Genomic DNA, 18,245 nt, shown 5'->3' on the forward strand with positions numbered 1-18,245 from the left:
CAGATTCGATGGAAAACCTGGAGTTTAAGCCATTGAGACAGGTAAAAATGCTTTTCTATCAGCAAAGGGACGTAAACTTCAACCCCAGAGGAACTGGTGTCCAGCAGCTTGAAGGTATTCAGCCGTTTCAGCACAGCTGAATCAGATATTTAGGACATTTTGCAGTATTTCTGTGCCATGCTGAGGAGGTAATTCAGCCAGTGTGTTGGACCAGGGACACATCGAAAAGTTTTAAATATTTTCTTAAACCATTTTGTTGTAGCTCTCTCTGTATATGTAGCGTCATTTAGTTCTTGAGTCACTGACAGCACATAATGCTAATATTGAAAAAGATCTATCATTTACTGCTGTAATTCACTTCTTATTTTGTTTTTTGTTTTTTTTTTGTTTTTTTTTGGTAATAAGACTGGATCTTAAAATGGGTCATTTTTGGATGCCATGAAATTCTCATATTTTGGGGTCTTTGGGAAACACCAACCAGATTTTTTTTTAAGTATTATCAATCTCAACTAACTAACTGAATAAAATTATTAACTGGGTTTGTCCAGACGATATAGTGAAATGACCCACTGCTGATTCAAAAGCCATTTTTAAAACTGTGATGTTCAATCATTTGTGGGGAAAAAATGTCATAATGTTATTAAAAACAACCACAAGAAAAATTATAAAAATGATTGCAGTTCAGTCATCTGAGGACTGCTGGTTGTATTGGACTTTACTAAGAAGTATTAAAGGCATTCTCTTAAACTTTTTTTAGTAAAAAAAAGAAGTAAATAAAATCCTTAAATCCTTTATTTTCTTTGTCAAAATCACGCAGCACTCTGTGTCGGCCATCACATAAAATCCCACTAAAATCCTGCTTTGGTTTGTGGTTGTAACTGTACAAAAGTTATTTCAAAAGTTTAAGGGGTGTGAACACTTTTATAAGGTGTCATAATATATGTCCCAGTTTTTGTTTCACTACCTGGAAATATTCAATTAATACTAAATAGATTTTAGACAAAACAGAACACACTTATCTTCAAGAACATGTTTAAACCAGCAAAAAAAAAAAAAAGGGCAATTCATAATGCAAAACTCAAACCTTGAGTGAAGTTGTGTCACAAAGCCCAATTATTAGCTTAAACTGTCTTGTGTTGCCCAGAGTTGCACAATATTTCAGTTCAGTGCTTTACAGGGAAAGTTACACAAGAGCAGCCTGAAGGGAAGAAGAGCGTCGGACTGCGAACGCAGAGCCGGCCTGCCGGCCCCCGTCCTGCCTGCTTTTAATGCAACGACTGCTGCTGCTGGGAACAGCAGGTTGGCATGAGAGGAGCAGGAGTTACATAAGAAAAATGACAGGAAGGAGAGCCTATCACACACTGCGCTGCTGCAATCTGCAACATAAACACTATTTTTATTATTTTTTTCAGTTTTCTTCTGAACTGATGACAGCAGCTCTGGCTGGAAAATGTCAACATGGATGACAGGGAGCCTCTCCCAGGAACTTCACGGCGTGTTTTCATCCTCAGAGTGGCTCACATTGTTGAGTAACTTTGAAAAAGTAAATCAAATGTACGGCTTCTTGTCTTGTTTCTCACTTTCAGACTGACTGAGTGAAGGGTGTGCGGTGGTAGTGGCTCACCACAAACAGATCTGGTGGTTCCAACAAGTAATATGAAACTCTTTTTTTTTTTTTATTGTTGTTGTTTTTTGTCTTCACTCCTGCTCTCTGCACCACCCACAGCAGCCAGCTACAACAAGGTGACGTTCCTGAGAAACCACTTTTGGATCGGATCTCCTGTTTTCCCCCCACTTCTTGTTCTTCTTCTTTTTTTTTTTTTTTTTTCTCCAGCCCATCTTTGAGCTGTACAAGCTGCTTTGTGTTGTGCAGAGGCTTGTGAAAACAGGCCAGGAGAGAAAAAAACTAGGTCAGTGAGGAGGGATGGGAGAGGACGGAGGAGAGGGGCGAGCGGCGTTGCAGAAGAGAGGGGTTATTCAAAGTGGAGAGAATGAGAGCCGGGAAGGAACGGGGGAGGGAAGGTTACATCACATCCCTCCACAGAGTAAACTTCGGCAAAGTGCTCAGAATGGAGCCTTATTTTGTTCCAGGGAGCAGGTCAGCGGCTCACAATGGCCGATTATTTCCTCTCAGCCGAAACACTTTTATGTAGGAATGCTGCGTGAAAAAACTGCAGATTATCAGACGGATTAAAAGAGACACTATTTTTTTTGTAACTTTAATTTAAACAGTTGCCTTTTTGTCAGTTACATACTGGAATCTGAGCACAGGGATGGATGCGCGAGTGTGGAAATTCAAAAGCTGGAGAAGAGCGAGAATTAATGAGACTTATACTTGATTTGACTTCTACTCCGTTTCTCCTCTCTGTCAGATGCAAACAACTCTGGAAGTCGGTTTTAAGGGTCCTGTGAGGAGGGTATGAGCAGTCAGTATCTTTTTGTGAAATGTAATTTGCATGACAGATTGAAGGAGCAGGACTTAATCAGAACAAGGTGTTAAATTCAATCACATTGAAGTTATTTCAACAATAAAGATTGTTTAATAAAATTGGATTCTCGCAAGCTTATAGTCTCTAAGCATTAGTTTTTAGGTTGTTTGTCTACATGTCGACTTGGTATGGACTGGATGGAAGTGAATTAAAATGAACTGAATTAATTTGAGCAATTTAATTCTTGGAAATAACTTCAATGTGATTGAATTTAACACCTTGTTCTGATTAAGTCCTGCTCCTTCAATCTGCCATGCAAAGTACATTAGAAGAGCAGAAATCTTTATTTTATTTTTATTTATTTTGGTGCTGTAGTCTCTCAACTCAAGCTCAAAAAGTAGATGTATTTTTAAATTGTTCTCAAATGAAAAGATGCACACACAGACACGTTTTGTTTTTCTATTGTTTCTGTTCGTCGTGCTAATTTGTTGCTAAAGTATTTTTTATAAACTTTGTCCACGTTCCATCCTCAACTTAAACCATTTTAAAGAAAAAACTGCAATAACACAGTTAGTGTGTTGATATATCAAATGAATATCGGTATCAGAGTTTGTATCGGTGACACTGGCGCTGAGTTTACTTGGTATCGGATCGATACGAACATTTGCACTACAGCAAACCTTTAGTGAAAACCATCTAATACAAAGGTGCCTAAGGTATTTATACAACATGCTTGTTGTTGTTGTTTTAGAAGAGCAGAAATTTGCTTTGCTCCTAAACCCTACTGTGCCATCAGCTCAGCTTTCCAGACAGAAACATCTTCCCCTCTGAAGACGGCGGAGCGATGATTGACGATAACGCCACCAGATAACCTCACGTTAAATAAACATACTGTCCCTTTAAATAAAGTTAGGCTGTAATACCGTGCTTGTGAAAGTTAGAGACTGAGAAGGGGGTGTTGGCCTTGCCGCCGCCTGTGGTGATCAACAACACTGGCTGGTTATGTAACCGGGATGGTGCAGTATGTAGGTCAGCAGCACAGGGAGAGGCAGGGATTGGGTAAGGAGGATGAAGCTGTGGAGTGTGTGTTAGGCTCCCCGTCCTCTCAGCCCCTCACTCGCACTACCCAGGATGTGTCGCTTAAACCGCGGCGAGATGACGTCAGACTACAACAGTCAATAGTTAAAAAAAAAAAAAATCTCTGCTTAATGACCTGAAAATCTGGAGGCAGAGGGGAGGAAATCATCAGAAGGGGAATGCTGCAGGAGCCTGTTGTGCAACGAAGCCAGACATGCTCAAACATTAACTTGGTTAATGTTTCCATTTCACATTCTAGTTCTTGTAAACAAAGTAGATCACGCCAAGTGTCTTTATTTTGTATCTCGTTTCTCATGTGCATTTAGCTTAAAGCTTTAGTAAAAGCTTTTTTTTTGTTTGCTTGTTTTACAGCAATAAAAGTTTGGATAAAAGTTGTCAAGTTCCAATGAGACGCTCTGTTGTGAATATTTGCTGCATGACAGAACGTGATGTTCTCACCCTTTCCAACTGAGTGTTTGTTTTGATAACATCTCTGTGCTTTTCCCGTTCACCCCTAAATGTCCTTCAGCATAACTTAAATAAGAACAAGCATCTGGCTTCGCGGATCCCTCTGACCCAGTTTTGCTCATGTGTTGCCCTAAAACGAGAGTTCCTCTTGTCGACACCGAAACGTTTCACATTGGTAAAAATGTAAACATTTCCCCTCGGAGCAGATTTAGCCCCTGAGCCTGCAGGAAATCGGGGAGACAAAACCCGGAGCGACTGAAAACAAGTCCTCGACTGGCTGACGTTCAGGAGGGAGTTATGCTGCCTGCAACAACCCAGTGACTCTCCCACTCCCTCCGTCTGACACGGTACTGTAAAATAGGTCAGTGTGTAACTCTACAGATGTGCGTGCAGAGGGCTTTCAGCGTCAGAAACACACGCAAGCACACGCACACGCACACACCAACGCATTCATGTCAGTGTTAAAATAGGTCACAAGGAAGTTATGCGCTTCAGAAATGAAAGTAGGCCATCAGGAATAACTGCATGTGTGTTGGTGAGCGCATGTGTGAGAGATGAATCAGCTTCATGTTATGCAATGATTAAGCTGCACTCCAGCCTCTTCAGCCTTATCTTGTGCCCTCGCGGTGAAACATGTCGCTTGCAGGTGTGCACGTCAGGGTATATAATGCAGGATGAGGCCAAGTGTTGCTTCTGTTCTGCCTTTCACTCACTTTCAAGCATTTTGATCTTTGAAATCTGGCAGTTTCACGATCATCATTTTGTGAAAAAGTTTGTAAAGTAATTTATATTCGCCTTCTGGATATTAACCACATTCAAGAATGAGTGTTTTGTCTCTTTTTGGACTGTGTTGAATAATCTTATGCGGCGTCTTGTCATCTCCCCTCTTATAAAAGGGGGAAATATTGTCGTCTGACAGATAATTGCTGCATTTGTGCCGAGCACCATCTACCGTCTCGTAAAGGCAGGATCTGACAGCGCATTTGTTCTGCACAGATCCCCACAGGGACCACTTATTGCATGACCCGCACAAGCTGAGAAACCAACAAGGTCGGAGGTCAGCTAATGCGAGTGCAAAGATGGTAGACGTCTAGCGGAGTCGTTGCTGAGCTGAGCAGCGAGCTTACAATCGCTGAGGCTAAGAAGAAAGAAGAAGAAAAGCTGCTACCATTAACTCTGCTTTTTCTCCTGCATCAGTTCCTCCTGCGGTTGTTTGTCTTCTAAAACCCAGAGTTGGTAAAGAGTCAGGTGAATAATTACAAGTGTAGTTGTATCTAAGGACATGTTGGTCCTCCGCTCCATTCAAGTATAATTGATCACTAATCACTATCCCTCCTTTTTATTTCTTTTCCAAGTCACTGTAAACAAAGAGGCGAAGGGGGGAAAAAACCTGACTAGCTCGTCTTCATGTCATCAGAAAGTGAAAGTATTTTGACACCTCTCCTGCCAGATAACCTCTAAAGTGTCAACAAACCTCCAGAAGTCACTAGACCTCATCAAGACATAATAAACTCCAATGAACTCCAAATGCATTCAGTTTTTTTTATTTGTTACCGGTGGAACTGGATCTGTTTCTGCTTATGAACTGGTATGTGTGTCTTGGGGAAAATGCTGTCCTGCAGCCATCTGTTGCATTACAAACTAACATAGATGCTGTTTTCACTGTTTTCCAGCTGGTGCTGTGGCAGATTATTATTATTTTGTTTCCCCTCACCCCTTAATAGGCCAAAATGTCACAAAATTTGAAGGTTAACAAATATTTACATTACCAAGACGCTTAGGGACCGCCTTAATGTATATAAACGTGGCAAAAAAACATTGAGAGAGCTGACTATGTTGTACAGCCGCTGCTTTCAGATCATATTTGTTTTTTTTTTATTTGCTCATTTAAAAAGAATAATAAAAAAAATTCCCCTGCAACAAAATGCAGCTCGATCTGACTCAGTTCAGACAAACAGCTACGTGGGAACCGCCGCAAGTTTCCCACGTTTGTGCGGGACGACTCTGAGTCAGCCTGCTCCCTGTTTCCATGTCAAAACATCCGTACTGGTGCCACGAACGTGGACGGAACAAACGTGCAGAAAGCGGAGCGACGCTAATGGCTCCCACAGCTCCGTGAGCTCAGGCGCACAGCGCTCCATAAATATTTCAACGTGGAACATCGCGGATCAATAAAGGTAATTAAACACAGGACGGCTCAGGATATTTAACGTTTTTCAGAACTTTATTTAATCCTAAAAAGTGCTTCACTTTTATGATTTGATCTGTAACCACATGGCCTGAAGTGGCCCACGCTGGCCTTTGAGTGGAGACAGGCCTTCTGCTGCAGGATCGTCTCGCCTCTAGCCTTCAAAATGTTTTTGTCTGGCTAAATGTTGAGAGCGAATGAGACGCCGTTGGGATTTCTTAAATAAGGATGTTTCAACTTACACGGAGTCAGATTTGCTCTGAAAAAGTACAACAAAATCAAAGTTGTTCTGGCTGGGGAAACATGCGGCTCCACAAGGCAGAATACCGTTAAAGTGCGATAACTGGCTCCCGTTTTGCGTCAAAGGGATGATATTTATGAATTTTATTCTCCGAGCAGCGGGAAAGAAACGTGTTAAATGTCAGCGTTTGCTTCTGTTAAGATTACAGCAATTTCCTTGACCGTATGTGAACAATAAAGGAAATGTGAACTGTGGTATTAGGTCAGAGTCGCACTATTTGTTTGTTTTGTTGTGGTTAAATTTGCATCAGTTTCTCTTCTGGCATCTTCATTTAGATTAGATCCAGACTAGTTGACAGCGGAGGCTAAAGCTAGCAGGAGCCACAAAGGAAGATTTCTAATGTTTGAAAATGAACTGAGATTCAATTGATGGCCATAGAAACCCTCTTTTTTTTTTCTTGGCCCAACCAGAATTTCTCTCCATGATCAACTAATCTGGATTTACATGAAGTCACCAAAGCAATGATCTGCTTCAGGTTAGGTATCAACTTTATTCAACCTGTGAAGGGGAGCCAGCAGCGTGAAGACAGAACATTTCTCAAGGAAGTACAAACTCAGAATAATTTCTGCTTGGCAGGAACTCACAAGCTCTGTCCATATGTCGGCGCAAACAAGTCTGTCAAGTTCAAAAGGTCTCAGCGATCAGCTCAGCTCAGTGTGTGTCGGATCACTTTTCACCCTGTTTCATAATCTAAGTATGAAATCTACCACAAACACAACAGGTTTATGAATGGAAAGGAGGAGGAGGAGCAGCTCCTTTTGCTCTGACCGGTGAAGATCTGAGGCACTCCACGTTACTGCGTCAACCTTTTACTGTAATCGGTGATGAATCATGTTCAGCGGTATTTGCTGGAGCCATAAATGAGGTAAATGTTTCTGAGGCCCAACTGGGCCAAGTCACACCAAGAGGAGACGAGCAGGGCTTAAAAAAAATCCTGAGCCTGAAACTTATAGTTATAGAAATTAACTGTAGCATTGCTGTGAAATAACCTTCACTAAACAAAGGAACCTAAATATGGACAATAAAAGCAAATTAGCTTAAAGATTTGAGAAACGTTAAGAGTTTGTCTAAATCTTTATGTCAAGCAGAAATCAGCAGATAAACTTTTTTTATTTATTTATTCATTTGTTTATTTTTTTTTGCTTGTTTCTGGTGTAGTATTTTGGCTAAAGAATAATAATTTTAAAAAAACAAAACAGCCAAGCTGAATGCCAATAAAATTATAACACGCTGATATTCACCTATAAAAGCTGCATCATCAGCAGCTCAACAAGCCCTCTAACCCGACCTGAAATATGCAACAAGTTCACAAACAGGATCAAGCCGTTCGTTTCTGATTCCTGATGAATGAACCCAGAAGGCAAACGTTCTGCTGACTCTGTGTGTCTGTGTGAGAAACTCTCTCCAGTCCATGCGGTCGGTCGTCAGTGCTGGGCTTTTATCTTCTTCTCAGAATGAAAGCTTCTTTAAACGTTATCGTCTCCAGTTGTGATGAACTCCAGTCAAAGGTGGACGTTATGCAATCTGTGTCACATTGAGCTGCGCCTGGGCAATAACCTCGAAGCTTTGGTTGCACAAGTTTTTTGGGATCGTTTGCACCTTTGACCATTGACACCATGTTTTGTTGCCTTTCGCCTGATTACTGCTGCAGCTGCACTTCCACTGGTTTCCACCAGGCCACTGAAAAAACAACAACAACAACAACAACAAAAAAAACAGGTTCTCTTTGTAGTTTGCGGAGGAACTGGAGGATCTTTGGTCTCGGATTATTAGCTGATTTCAAATGAACACAATCCGACCAGGTCAAACGAATGCTCTGGTGGGCATCTGTCATTTTGTTGTAGGTTGTTTTTAAAATCCCAGCGGAAGTGAAGTTGACCAAATATTAAATTTATTTATTTATTTATTTATTTATTTATTTATTTATTTTTTAGCAAAATAAAGCCATTTCAGAATGAAAAAGGTTTCCCAAATTGAGCAAGTTTCCAAGATTTTTGGGGTTTTATTTTGTGAAATAATAATAAAAAAAAACCTTACACATATGTATGTAAATTACAACATTGCAGACTGATGAGTAATTTTCTACATTTGGGGATTTGATTGAAATACATTACAAAGCTTGAAACATTACATCTGACAGACCCTGTAGTTGATGTAGTTTATACTGGCTGTATCCATACTGGACAGTCTTCAGACTCACTTTTTTCGTGGTATATGTACAGGTTTTTATGCGATAGACGATCACATTTGTAGAGTTAGTTTTCAGCCACAGGTAGCGTTTTACATTTGACAAAACGTTCAGCTCTTTTCAGATGTTTGCTCTTTGTTGAGGGACCTGAAAATGGGATTTCTCATGGTTTTCTTCGCCCCACTCTTCTGTAAAACCCCTCCCCGCCCAAAAACAAAAACAGATTTGTGGAGCATATAATCAATAGTCGTCCTGTTAAAATGTCCTCCCACCTGAGCTGTGGATCTCTGCAGCTCTGCCAGAGTTACTCTCCTCTTGGCCGCTTCTCTAAACGAACGCTGGGTTCTTCATGATGCTGTTTGTCCTCTAACACAAATGTCTTCACAAGACATCTGGATTATTACTGTAATTAAGTAACACATAGAATTTATTCAGGGGTAACAGAGTGAAGAATCTAAATCACTTTTCTGATTTTTTTTATTTTTTTATCCTTAAAAATGTGAAAACCGAGTATCACATTCCCTCTGGTTTAGATTTGTGCGCCACTTTGAGTTCAGCTGGCTAATTGAAAATGCCACTAAAACTCACCGGTTTGTTTTTTGCCAACAGGCCTGCGGGATGGGAATATTCACGGGTTCGCAGAGTGAACGATGCTGTTATTTCATCTGAACGATGTTGGCATTCCTGGAGCTCCGCAGCCTGACAAACAACATGTTTGTCGCTGAGATAACCTGCTGTTGTTCCCGGTGGTTATTAAGTGGATTAACCCCTTTAGATTAGTCTCGGCCACTTCTCCCATCTGTCCACTTGAGCACCCCAGATATGGTTCTGGACGAGCACCGAGGGGATCACACACACACACACACACACACACACACACGCACACACACTACACAGCAACAGAGGCTTTGTGGGCAGCCTCGTGTTTACATAAGGAACTCCTTTTCCATCTCACTCGCCGTTCATACGGCCCGAGCGTGATCAACACGCACAGATCTGACCGCTTTATTCCATCCACAAGTGTTACGGCAGCCATAGAAAAATACAACGGGACTGTAAACGGTTAATGATTTAAACCTCAGCTGAGAACAGTTTACATGCAGCTCATAAACACTGTCGACACATTAAGGTTGAGCGAGTGGCTCTGGGCTCTTTGATCGCAGCTGTTCCTCTGCGGGGACTTTAGATTAAACGGGTTTTATGCCCCGCGTACATTTCTGGTGATGCGTTTTATTTGTCTTACGCAACCGTAGTCTCATCACAAGTAACCAAACGTACGGAGGGAGAACAAACGTTTAAAAAGCAGCTCCAAAAGACAAAAGTGTGTTAAGAAAAGGAGAATTTCTTTGCAGTTTGCAGGGTAGGAAAGTTGACACGGATCCAACTAAATTACGCTGAGTTCAAATGAATTATTCAGCTTTGTTCTCTCTTTTGGTGTCTACATGTTTATGTCACTTTTTAGCCAATCAAACAAACTCTTTTCATATTGGTCAGATTAAATGCAGTTAGCCCAAATGTTTATCAAAATATAATATTTTCTCTCCATAAATGACACCATGTGGAGTTTCCTGATGTGAATGACCTTTGTTTCATGCATTTTGCGTCACTTTTGCAAAAAGAAAAGGAATTTGATTCTACGTTACTTTTTAAACCAGCAATGTGTGGTAAGACTAAATAGATAATTAAGTGTACAAGTAATGGAACAAATTTCACAGGTAGTAGTTTGGAAAACTTGGTGCAACCTGCACACACAATCAAAAACTTGCACAAGGCTTCAAAAAAAAAAAAACATAATTAATTATGCTGCTGATATTAAACACATTTATCTGTAAATGTTTACCAGTGAAGCTAAGACAAGCCTGATTAGATGGATGTTCACAACAAATAAATAACATTTTATGCATTTAGTTAATCACATAAATGTAAAACTGATATAATTTGCTAAATAACAAAAGTTGCCAGTCCTGTTTCTTTTCAGGAATTTAAAGCAAAAAAAAAAAAAGGCAGAAAGAAACTACGTTTTTATGCTCCCAGATGAAGCCGTAACCGAGACAGAAACAAGATCCTAAACATGGAAATAAAGAGTTTTAACAGCAACAGAACTGGCTGGACAGGTTTTCTTTCTGTAACGTGGGGCCTCACAGAGTCGTGGGCTCCCTCTGGACTCACAACTTCATGTTTGCTCTTGTTTGTTTATGCTGAACATGCAAACAATATGTTCTTACACAGATACTTTTATATAATAAAAGAAGGGCAAGTAAGAAAGTGTAGAAAAAGATCTGATTTCTGCACTAATACGCTGTGTTGTGAACAGTATTTTATGTCAAATGTACATCAAGTACACTTTTACAAAGTAATTGTATATTTCTTGGATCATGTGTGTGTGATATTTCTATTTGTACAGTACATTATTCTAACTACTGTAGTTATTGTTAAGCTTGTTGTTTTTACATATCGTTTTAACGCTTTAATAACTTTTCATGTGACCCTTTATATCTGATCCTGCTGTTAGACTTGATTTTCTCCTTTGCAGTAAACATCGTCCCTCTCTTTCAATACAAGATGATTATTTTACTTAAATAATATTAACTAGAAAAATCTAATCAACAAAGAATCTGTAACTGAAAACAAACATTCACTACATTTTATGGAAATGCTTTTTAAATTGCTTTTTTTGTCTGAACTTCTCTTTCTTTTTTTATAGGTCGAGTCCATAAACAAAACAAAACTTTTTCCTAACGCTGCATGGTTTTAAAGCAAACATGCAATTATAATTTATACAACCCCTAAATTATAATTTACCTAATTTAAATAAATATTTTACTTTCTCATAAACAGTCTTACACAGAAGATGGAGGGAAAAAAAGAAGAAAGAGGAGGAGGAGCTCACTTTAGGAATAAACAAACCAGAATGCGATCTTTGTGTTGGATCTGTCGCCATCTAGCGGTCAGATATGATAAGAGTAATGCCGTTTCGAGATTCAACAGTAAAGATTTAACAGTAAATTCGCTAACTTTTGAGCTAATTATTCCTTACAGTAATTTTTCTGAATAATCTGTTAAGTGCTGATAGAAAACCTTGGAAACTGTAACTCTTTAAACAAGAAACAAAGAGGATAAATAAACTAAACATTAATTCTTAGCCAAAATGAATAACATATATTTTTGAACGGTTTCACCAGATCTGTAAGGTCACCTGAGGAGGGACAGGAAACATGATAATCTGTAAGATTTGAAGAACTTTTGGCTGGAAAGCTAAACAATGAAAGTGATTTTAAATGCGCTTCAACCAAATATCAAGGCACCCGATGTCACAAATATGAAAAACAAAGCATAAAACTGTAGACTTGCTTTATTAGTGAATATATAATACTAAATATATACATCATGTACTTGGATTAAACAAAAATATAACATCTCTTAAAAAAATAACATGTTTATAAAGTGGCAATACAAGTAAGTCAAATGCATGAACATAATACTGGCACAACGAATGGAGGAACAAGTCGTCGATTTCTTCTTTGCTGCACATTTCAGCTCTTTAGTCGTCAAAGCTTCGGCCGAACGTCTTCAGACCGCAGCAGCTTTTCGAACTCGGGTCACATGCAGAAACACGTCCTCTTACATACGAGAGCCTTCCTTCAGATCGGAAATGGCAAAGCAGCTGAGGGTCACACTGCGTCCTTCAAATGACCAGCAGCTTCTTACATCACTGAATCAGCAAAAAAAAAAGTATATAGAAAAAGATTTCAACAAAACAATTACACAATGCAAACTAGGTTAGAGAGCAAAACCACTTGAAATCTGCAGGATGTTCCTTCATTTGATCACTACAGAAAAAAAACTAACTTTCTTCATTTAAACTGAAACAAACATGGGCAAAGCTTATGAGAACTGAAGTAAATCAAGGTTTTATGCCAGATTTAGGCACAAACATCGAAAACCAAACTCCTCCATATATTAACCCAGGTGTTCGTTAGACCCTACACATGACGGGAATCTTTTGTAGCAACAAACCTACATGCGCTCGATAAACCGCTGCAGTCTGACTGAAACCTACAGCTTGGAAGGCCGAGACACATTTACAAAATTCAAATCAACGTAAAAATCCTTCATAACTCCAGTTTTGCTTTAAAAAGGACCAGAGTAGCTGTTACTGGGGAAATCTTTCCGCTTTCTGTACCTCATCAGTACAGGTCAGATCGTAACAGGACAAAAACGAGCTCAAACATTTTCTCACAGAAACTCTCACACACTATTTTTTGTCTAGTTTCTAGTGCAAATGTCTTAGTACACTTTAAAAGAAAAATTTAAACTTTTCAGTAAGATATAAAAGAGTTTGTTTTAATTCTTTAACATTAATTTAAAAAAAGTACTATTTTCACTGGGAAATTATTTTAGTTATAACATGGGGACATTTTCTTGTTATAAGTGAAATAATCTACCAGTGGCACCAGTATTGTCTCATCCATATTAAGGAATTATTGATTTAAAACAAGCTTCTGTATCTTGCTGAAGTTACTTGTTGATTAGTTTTTGTCTTACTTCAAGTGGACAATATATTTGCACTAGAAACTAGACCAAAAAAAAAAACTTGATATTTTTGTGCTTTTGCAGCACATTGTGCCGCCATTTCTCTGACACATGAATACTGAAGTGTGTTAAATAATTTAAACAGTTAAAATTACATTTAGGTTGTATAAAATATTACAATTTTCATCTAGAAGATGTGTGCATGTTCATGAGCGACTCTCAGGACAATGTCTCTGTATCCAAGGAGTGTTTTAAATATAAAAACATGCTCTGGTTTTACATTTGATCTGTGCGAACTCGGTGAAAGTCAGCAGCTCTTGTTACGCTTTCAGATTATCTGGGTGAAGCAAAAATGCTTCTGTAGTCATTCAGGAGTTTCCACTGATGAGTCAAACTCGGGAATGCTGAAGATTTCCTCCAGCTGGGGATTCAGATCCCACTATCGTCCAATAACCTACACAACTGTGGTAGATGGAGAAATCCTGGATGAGCATCTGGACTGTTCTGGTGTCATCTCTCCTCTCACAGAGCAGGGTTTCGTTCGCTCTGCTGGTAAAGTGAGAGCTGCTCCGAGTTAATCTTCAGTCAGACACACCGACGGTCTTTGTGGCGATGAACAGAAATGAGGAGGAGCCTCAGGTGCGTCTTGGTGCTTCCGATGCCGACGAGGCGATGCGCTCAGTCAGTAAGTATTCGGCCTGTGCAGAAGCTTGTCGTTCATTTGGCGTGCCGGCCCCTGGGCCGAGCGCCGGAGCTGGAGAAGGAGCCAAACTGTTTCCCGTGGCTCCTCCAGCGCTGCCGCAGCACAAAGTCGTAGTTGGCCGAGGTGCACATGGCGTAGAAGACGTTGGCGTTGTCGGGAATGTGAAGCTCTGAGGAAAACAAAGCACACGTGAGGAGTTGCTGGGCGTGTTCTGTGCCGTCTAGATCGGACTCAGAAAATCTTTACCGTTTTTTTTTTTTTTTGGCAGCAAGAAAGTTTTGAACAAGACTTTTGTTTTTCTTCTATTTAATTCAATTAAAACAATACTTTTTATACAAGCAGTTTAACAGTTTAGAAGGGAACAGTGGTCCGATAGGAACCAAAACCGCAATACCTGTAATATTAATAATGATCTAAGCAGAAATATTTTAGCTATTTAGACAGATTGAAGTGCAGACGTTTACCTCTTCCGTGGTTGAGCAGCTGGTAGAGGCCGAAGTCGCTGCTCCTGAAATCCTCCATGTTGTGTTTCTCTAGAGCTCTCTGGATCACCTGAGGCGTGTGGTCCTGACTGGTCAGCTGCACGGAAAACAGGAAGATTTCTCCAATGTAGTTACTGGATTCAAAACTCAATCCTGACATTAGCTTAATTATCTTAATGTCTAATTTTCAACTACAGAATGAATAAATTAGGAACGCATGATGTATCTACACTAATATGTTGGCTGGTGCTAGTTACTTTTCAACATATCGATATCAGTCTGGGTTGATATCAATGACCAACATTATTTCAATCTTGCCGTTTGGTTTTGGAGTGAAGGAGGTTGGTCATGAGATTGATGCAGCAAAGAATTGTGGGAAGTTTAACTGAAGCAGAGAGGCAGTTTCTATTTTAGGGCGCTGAAAGATTAGTGAAATATATATGTAAAGTCTGCAAATATCGGAAACTGCAGCAATATTAATATCGGATATCAACATCGGCCCAAATTTGCACATTGGTGCATTCTGAAAATATTGCAATTATTTTTAAATATTGTTTTTAATGTACAATATTACATTGTCCACTACTATTACAAGAACAGTAATAAACTTCATTTCATTCTTAATTTGTTATTCATACAGAAAAATTTACAGAAATAAAAAAGTTAATTATTCCTTTTTCTTTTGGTTTCTTCAAGCTGCTCAACAATAAATTAATAATACTTTTTAAGTAATTTTAAACAATTTTATTTCATTATTTTGAAGTAAATTATAAATCGAGTGGTCCTTGCAACCACAACAGAATAAAAGCAAGAATAGATTCTTTTTTTTTTTTGACTGAAGCAGAGCTCCAGTAGTTTGGCCAACGTACCAGGATGCTCTTGTAAACGTTTCCGTTGCTGACGCACTCCACCGTGACCCTGATGATGCACGAGTCTGCGATCTGTTTGTTGTAGAGGGGCAGCACGGCCTGAGGAGAGCAGGTGGACTGCGATGAAGAAGAAGACGACGACGATGATGATTCTGGGCTGAGCGTCAGAGAAGAAGAGGAGAGGTCAGGCTGCGAGGAGCAGAAGGACGAGCTGGAGAGGCTCGGTGAGGACGAGGAAGACATGGAGAAGTCCTCCGCTACGTTGTGGAGCGAGCCTGGGAGAGACTGGGGCCAAGGGAGAAAACGTTGAGTTTAATGGAGTCCAAGCAGGAGTCTGGACACTTTGGGGCTCTTTTACCTTCAGCTTGAGCCTGAAGGGTAAAGGCTGAGGCGTGGAGAGGTCCTCCAGGTCTGAACCACTGGACCCAGACGACGACACGCTGATCTGATCCGAATGTGACGTTCGCAACCTGCACATAAAAAAACAAACAATAAAAAAGTTACTCTAAAAAAAAAAACTGACAGCAACCTGTAGCTCGTTTGAGTTTTGACAGCTGATCTTTCAAAACTTACGTAGCGAGCTTATTGGCCAGCAGGCGGCGGCTCCAAGAGTTGGGAGAGTTGGGGCAGGGGTCAACAGGAGGCTCCAAGTCCCGAGACCGCTCGTAGCTACGGAAACAAGAAGACAATATGAGACATGGCAGGGTTTGGTGAAATCTTCGTCAAAACCGTGTTGTTTTCCTGGCTTTACCTCTCCTGCTCCGTGAGGGGAGTGTGAGCCTGGAGCCAGGCTGTGAGGTCAGAGTTCACCGAGAGGCTGTAGTGGGAGCAGAAAGCCTGCAGCTGTCGGATCTGAGAGAGGATCTCGTACTCCTAAAGGAAGCAAAGTTCAAAAACACTGAATAATCCATGAAACATATAAAACTGATGATAATAAATCACATTCTGCACACGTCATAAAAAGCCAGAGGTATCCACACTCAAAGTCTGCAGACCCTGAAGCTCTTTTTAGTCAATTTTAATTGAAAATATAAATGAAAAGTTTTACTATTATAGATCCATTCTCTTAAAGCAGGAGTGCTGCGAACCACAATGCTTTCAGCTCGTTCAATCAGATATTCCTATGAAGCGCCACTAGGGGGCAGAACTTACCCGTCTCCGTTTCTCAAAGTTGATGAGATTCCCCTGCAAAAAAAATGAATAACCAAAGTTGTAATGGGACCAGACAGCTCTGAATTGGACCATAAAGAAGAGCAGGTAAAGAACCCACCTCCACAGTGTCGGACAGCGCCGTGTCCAACATGGTGAGGACCGTCAGGTACGTCCCCAGGTACGGCACCATGCCACAGCTGAAGCTCTGAGGGGGAAAACAAACACCAAGCATGAAGCACATAGAAAAAAAACTAACAAACTAGAAATATAAAATATTCTGACCTGAGGTTTTCATTTCTTCATAAAATAAAAGTATTTTAAACTTGCTACTCTGTCTGAAACATTGAATATGATGCGAAACATTTTCCACAACCACCAGCCTGCAATCATTTTTTTATTCCTTTATCCTTCTGCTGAACTTGTAAACATTTTCTATTTTCAAGCACAAAAAGAGGAGGAAGGATCAGCTAAAACACCAAATCAGCTAAAGGGAAGTGGATCTGATGATTCAGGGAGACAATTAAGGACTTTATGTCACACGTTTCTCTACCAGCTGACACATTTATTCCATCTCAGTGGTCAGAACTAAAATTTGGGAAGTGAAAGGCGATTTCAGAGCAAATCGCGGGGTTTCCTTTCACCGCGGGTCTAGACGCAGTCATGATTTACAGCTACGCGCGGCGCTGCTTTCACCATGGCTCCTCTCTCGCAGAGAGAGGACAGGAGCCGTGTCAACGCTCGTGAATCAAAGCGAGGCGACAACAAACAAGTGGACGCGTTATATAACCGTTTCCTGCAGGGCTGAGTGGAGCTGGGGATGTGGGAGGGCACAACATGACCAGTTTAGCTTCAGCCATTGTGCAACATTAGAGGGCTGGTTTTATAAAAACTGGAGTATCCGACTGCAAGAGTCACTAAACACACATCCTTATCGGCTGTTGCTCACAGTAAAAAAAGAAAAGGTGAAACGTTATCCAAAGTGTGAAACACCTTGAGCAATAAAAAAAAAAGTCCACCTGGCAACCAAACAGATATTATGTTTTGAAGAAAGCTGCAGGTTCAGAGAAATGTCCGCTCGCTCTGCTTTACGCAGGCTTTGTTTGGCGTTAAATAAAACATGCAGGAGCTAGACATTTACTTGTTGCAATCCCAGATTCAGCATCGGCACCGAGACGGTAAATGAAACTCCTCAAGTCAGAGCAGTTTCACCCAATTCCTTCCTGTTGTGCTGCTTCCAGACTGGACTGGTTCTACTGGAAGTTTCTTTGCTTTGAACTGGATATTTCCAGTCACAGTTGGCCCACGGGGTTTCTATAGATGAATACGCCGAGGTGTAAAAACCTCTGGGATTTTCATTGAGACTATTTTTAATCAAAATTAAAAATAACTTGGAAATATATTGAACATAAGCACTCAGTCATAAGAGCTATATTATTTCAAAGCATCCCAGCATAAAATAAATCTTAAGACAGTGGTTATTTTTTAAATTGAAAAGACAGAAAAAAAAAAAAAAAAAAAAACACCTTTATGATAAAGAGGTGTTTAAAACCAAAGCAAATGTATGCTGCTTCCCTGAAAACAGAGATGTTGTAAAAGACAACATCGCTTTCTAAAAATGAGTCTTTTTTTATTCAAACATAGTAATAAAATTGCCCTCAGATGCTTTTTTTTTTAGTCTTTCACAGATAATCTTTAGAGGAAAGTAGAGCAAACTGAGGTTACAGACTGAAGTACAGACTACATCCTGCAGAGTTTTGCTCTAGTAAATGCTTGACCAGCAAAACAAACTATGCAAAAAAAAAAACTATTTTTGGATGAAGATGAGAAGGTGAGGTAGTTACTTTACATATATATA

General features: G+C 40.0%; 1 protein-coding gene and 1 long non-coding RNA gene across 3 annotated transcripts in view; one reads left to right on the plus strand and one right to left on the minus strand.

Annotated features, from left to right (window-relative positions):
• The first annotated feature begins 5,928 nt into the window (after positions 1 to 5,928).
• Positions 5,929 to 10,909, plus strand: LOC107835293 (uncharacterized). Its single transcript, XR_001661103.1, has 2 exons — positions 5,929 to 6,151; positions 9,261 to 10,909. It is a non-coding gene; the product is annotated as an uncharacterized LOC107835293 (long non-coding RNA).
• A 2,348-nt stretch (positions 10,910 to 13,257) lies between these two features.
• Positions 13,258 to 18,245, minus strand: part of rgl3a (ral guanine nucleotide dissociation stimulator-like 3a) — a 19,993-nt gene continuing 15,005 nt past the window's right edge. For both annotated transcript variants that reach the window (XM_007543642.2, XM_007543646.2), the window contains 8 exons: positions 16,509 to 16,595; positions 16,391 to 16,423; positions 15,990 to 16,111; positions 15,812 to 15,907; positions 15,597 to 15,708; positions 15,239 to 15,523; positions 14,352 to 14,466; positions 13,258 to 14,056 (listed from right to left, as the gene is read on the minus strand). In XM_007543642.2, coding sequence (XP_007543704.1) covers positions 13,902 to 14,056; positions 14,352 to 14,466; positions 15,239 to 15,523; positions 15,597 to 15,708; positions 15,812 to 15,907; positions 15,990 to 16,111; positions 16,391 to 16,423; positions 16,509 to 16,595 — 1,005 coding nt within the window. In that variant the 3' untranslated portion in view covers positions 13,258 to 13,901. The remainder of the gene's footprint in view (positions 14,057 to 14,351; positions 14,467 to 15,238; positions 15,524 to 15,596; positions 15,709 to 15,811; positions 15,908 to 15,989; positions 16,112 to 16,390; positions 16,424 to 16,508; positions 16,596 to 18,245) is intronic.

The sequence above is a fragment of the Poecilia formosa genome, unplaced genomic scaffold (genome assembly GCF_000485575.1).
Source record: "Poecilia formosa unplaced genomic scaffold, Poecilia_formosa-5.1.2 Scaffold11, whole genome shotgun sequence".
Classification (NCBI taxonomy): Eukaryota; Metazoa; Chordata; class Actinopteri; order Cyprinodontiformes; family Poeciliidae; genus Poecilia; species Poecilia formosa.